This window comes from Vitis vinifera, chromosome 9, assembly GCF_030704535.1.
Source record: "Vitis vinifera cultivar Pinot Noir 40024 chromosome 9, ASM3070453v1".
Taxonomy (NCBI): domain Eukaryota; kingdom Viridiplantae; phylum Streptophyta; class Magnoliopsida; order Vitales; family Vitaceae; genus Vitis; species Vitis vinifera.
Genome location: NC_081813.1, coordinates 24354061 through 24357500, shown reverse-complemented (window position 1 = coordinate 24357500; position 3440 = coordinate 24354061). Strand labels below are relative to the sequence as shown.

Sequence of the window (3440 nt, the reverse complement as noted above, 5' to 3'; positions counted from 1 at the left end):
GCTCCATGCGCGCTCAAAGACGTAAAATAGTTATTCGGGAACTCTTTCAAGCAAATGTACATTCCCCCCTTTTTTTGGACAGAATATACAAACCCATCTTTTTTTCTTTTGATATTTCTGGATTGATAAAACTCATTTTTGAAAATTGGAAGGAGAAAAACAAAAAATTGAAAATTCCGAATTATGCAGAGGAAAAGACAAGGGAGAGAAAAGACAGAAGGCCAAAAGAGAGGAAAAAGCACGGATAAAAATAGCCGAAGTCTGGGATACCGTCCTATTTGCTCAAGTAATAAGAGGTTGCTTGTTATTAACCCAATCAATTTTTCGAAAATATATTATATTACCTTCATTGATAATAGCTAAAAACATCGGTCGTATGTTATTATTTCAATCTCCCGAGTGGTCCGAAGATTTAAAGGATTGGAATCGAGAAATGCATGTTAAATGCACCTATAATGGTGTTCAATTATCAGAAACAGAATTTCCGCAAAACTGGTTAAGAGACGGTATTCAAATAAAGATCCTATTTCCTTTCTGTCTGAAACCTTGGCACAAACCTCAAGAAAGGTCCCTTGATAAAGATTCAATGAAAGATAAAGTAAAAAAATTTTGTTTTTTAACAGTTTGGGGAATGGAAACTGATCTGCCTTTTGGTTCTCCCCGAAAACGACCTTCCTTTTTTAAACCCATTTTGAAAGAACTTGAAAAAAGAATTCGAAAATTTAAAAACAAGTGTTTTCTAGTTCTAACAGTTTTAAAAGAACGAACAAAATTGTTTATATTTTTAAGGGTCTCAAAAGAAACAAAAAAATGGGTTATCAAAAGTGTTCTATTTATAAATATAAAAAAAATAATAAAAGAACTCTTAAAAATAAATCCAACTCTATTATTTGGATTGAGAGAAGTATATGAATCTAGTGAAACTCAAAAACAAAAGGATTCGATAATCAATAATCAGATGATTCACAAATCGTCTATTCAAATTCGATCTATGAATTGGACAAATTATTCACTGACAGAAAAAAAAGTGAAAGATCTGACTGATAGAACAAGCACAATTAGAAAAAAAATAGAAAAAATTATAAAAGACAAGAAAAAACTCTTTCTAACTCCAGAGATAAATATTAGCCCTAACAAAGCTAGTTATAATGCTAAAAGATTAGAATCACAAAAAAGCATTTGGCAAATATTAAAAAGAAGGAATTCTCGATTAATTCGCAAATTACATTATTTTATAAAATTTTTCATTGAAAGGATATACATAGATATTCTTCTATGTCTCATTAATATTCCCAGAACCAATGCACAATTTTTTATTGAATCAACAAAAAAAATTATTGATAAATACGTTTACAATAATGAAAGAAATCAAAAAAGAATTGGTAAACCAAATCAAAAGAAAATTCACTTTATTTCGATTATAAAAAGGTCAGTTTCTAGTATTAGTAATAAGAGTTCACAGATTTTTTGTGACTTATCCTCCTTGTCACAAGCATATGTATTTTACAAATTATCACAAACCCAAGTTATTAACTTGTATAAGTTAAGATCTGTCCTTCAATATAACGGAACATCTCTTTTTCTTAAGAACGAAAGAAAAGATTATTTTGGTTTTGGAGCACACGAAATATTTCATTACGAATTAAGACATAAGAAACTTCGTAATTCTGGAATGAATCAATGGAAGAACTGGTTAAGAGGTCATTATCAATATAAATATTTATCTCCGATTATATGGTCTAGATTAGTACCACAAAAGTGGCGAAATAGAGTAAATCAACATTGTGTGGCTCAAAATCAAAATAAAGATTTAAGCAAATGGGATTTATCTCAAAAAGATCAATTAATTCATTACAACAAACAAAATGATTATGAAGCAGACTCATTAACGAATCAAAAAGAAAATTTTAAAAAACACTATAGATATGACCTTTTATCATATAAATATATTAATTATGAAGATAAGAATGACTCATATATTTATGGATCACCATTACAAGTAAATAATAACCAAGATATTTCTTATAATTACAACACACATAAACGCAAATTTTTTGATATGCTGGAAGGTATCCCTATCAATAATTACCTAGGCGAAGATGATATTATGTATATAGAGTATATAAAGAAAAACCCGGATAGAAAATATTTTGATTGGAAAATTCTCCATTTTTGCTTTAGAAAGAAGGTCGATATTGAGGTCTGGATCAATACCAGTATCAACAGTAATAAAAATACCAAGACCGGGTCGAATAATTATCAAATAATTGATAAGAAAGGTCTTTTTTATCTCACACAAGATCAAGAAATCAAACCATCCAATCAAAAAGACCTTTTTGATTGGATGGGGATGAATGAAGAAATACTAAATCGTTCCATATCGAATCTGGAACCTTGGTTCTTCCCAGAATTTGTGCTACTTTATAATACATATAAAATGAAACCCTGGGTTATACCAATCAAATTACTTCTTTTAAATTTTAATGGAAATAAAAATTATAGTAAAAATAGAAATAGCAATAGAAAGCAAAAAGGGAATCTTTTTATATCATCCAATGAAAAAAAACTTTTAAAATTAGAGAATCGAAATCAAGAAGAAAAAGAATCCGCAGGACAAGTAGATCTTGGATCAGATGTACAAAACCAAGGAAATCTTGAATCAGTCCTCTCAAACCACGAAAAAGATATTGAAGAAGATTATGCAGGATCAGACTCAGACATGCAAAAACGTACAAAGAAAAAGCAATTCAAGAATCACACGGAAGCAGAACTCGATTTATTCCTAAAAAGATATTTGCTTTTTCAATTGAGATGGGATGATTCTTTAAATCAAAAAATGATCAATAATATCAAGGTATATTGTCTCCTGCTTAGACTGATAAATCCAAGAGAAATTTGTATATCTGCTATTCAAAGGGGAGAAATGAGTCTGGATCTAATACCGGTTCATAAAGATTTAACTCTTACAGAATTGATGAAAATGAAAAGAGGTATATTTATTATCGAACCAATTCGTCTGTCTGTAAAAAATGATGGACAATTTATTATGTATCAAACTATAGGTATTTCATTGGTTCATAAGAGTAAGTACCAAACTAATCAAAGATACCGAGAAGAAAGATATGTTGATAATAAGAATTGTGATAAATTCAGTGCAAGATGTCAAAAGATGATTGGAAATAAAGACAAAAATCATTATGATTTGCTTGTTCCTGAAAATATTTTATCGCCTAGACGTCGTAGAAAATTTAGAATTCTAATTTGTTTCAATTTGAGGAATAGGAGTGGTGTGGCTAGAAATCCAGTATTTTGCAATGGGAACAGCTGTAATAAATTTTTGGATGAAAACAAACATCTTGATAGAGATAAAAATCAATTAATTAAATTAAAAAAATTAAAGTTATTTCTCTGGCCCAATTATCGATTAGAAGATTTAGCTT

General features: G+C 29.2%; 1 protein-coding gene across 1 annotated transcript in view; it reads left to right on the top strand.

Annotated features, from left to right (window-relative positions):
* Positions 1–2028, top strand: part of LOC132254340 (protein TIC 214-like) — a 9386-nt gene extending 7358 nt beyond the window's left edge. The window contains exon 1 of the mRNA XM_059739804.1: positions 1–2028. This exon is cut by the window's left edge and continues 7358 nt beyond it. Within this exon, the coding sequence (XP_059595787.1) occupies positions 1–248 (248 nt within the window). The 3' untranslated portion in view covers positions 249–2028.
* The last annotated feature ends 1412 nt before the right edge of the window (positions 2029–3440 follow it).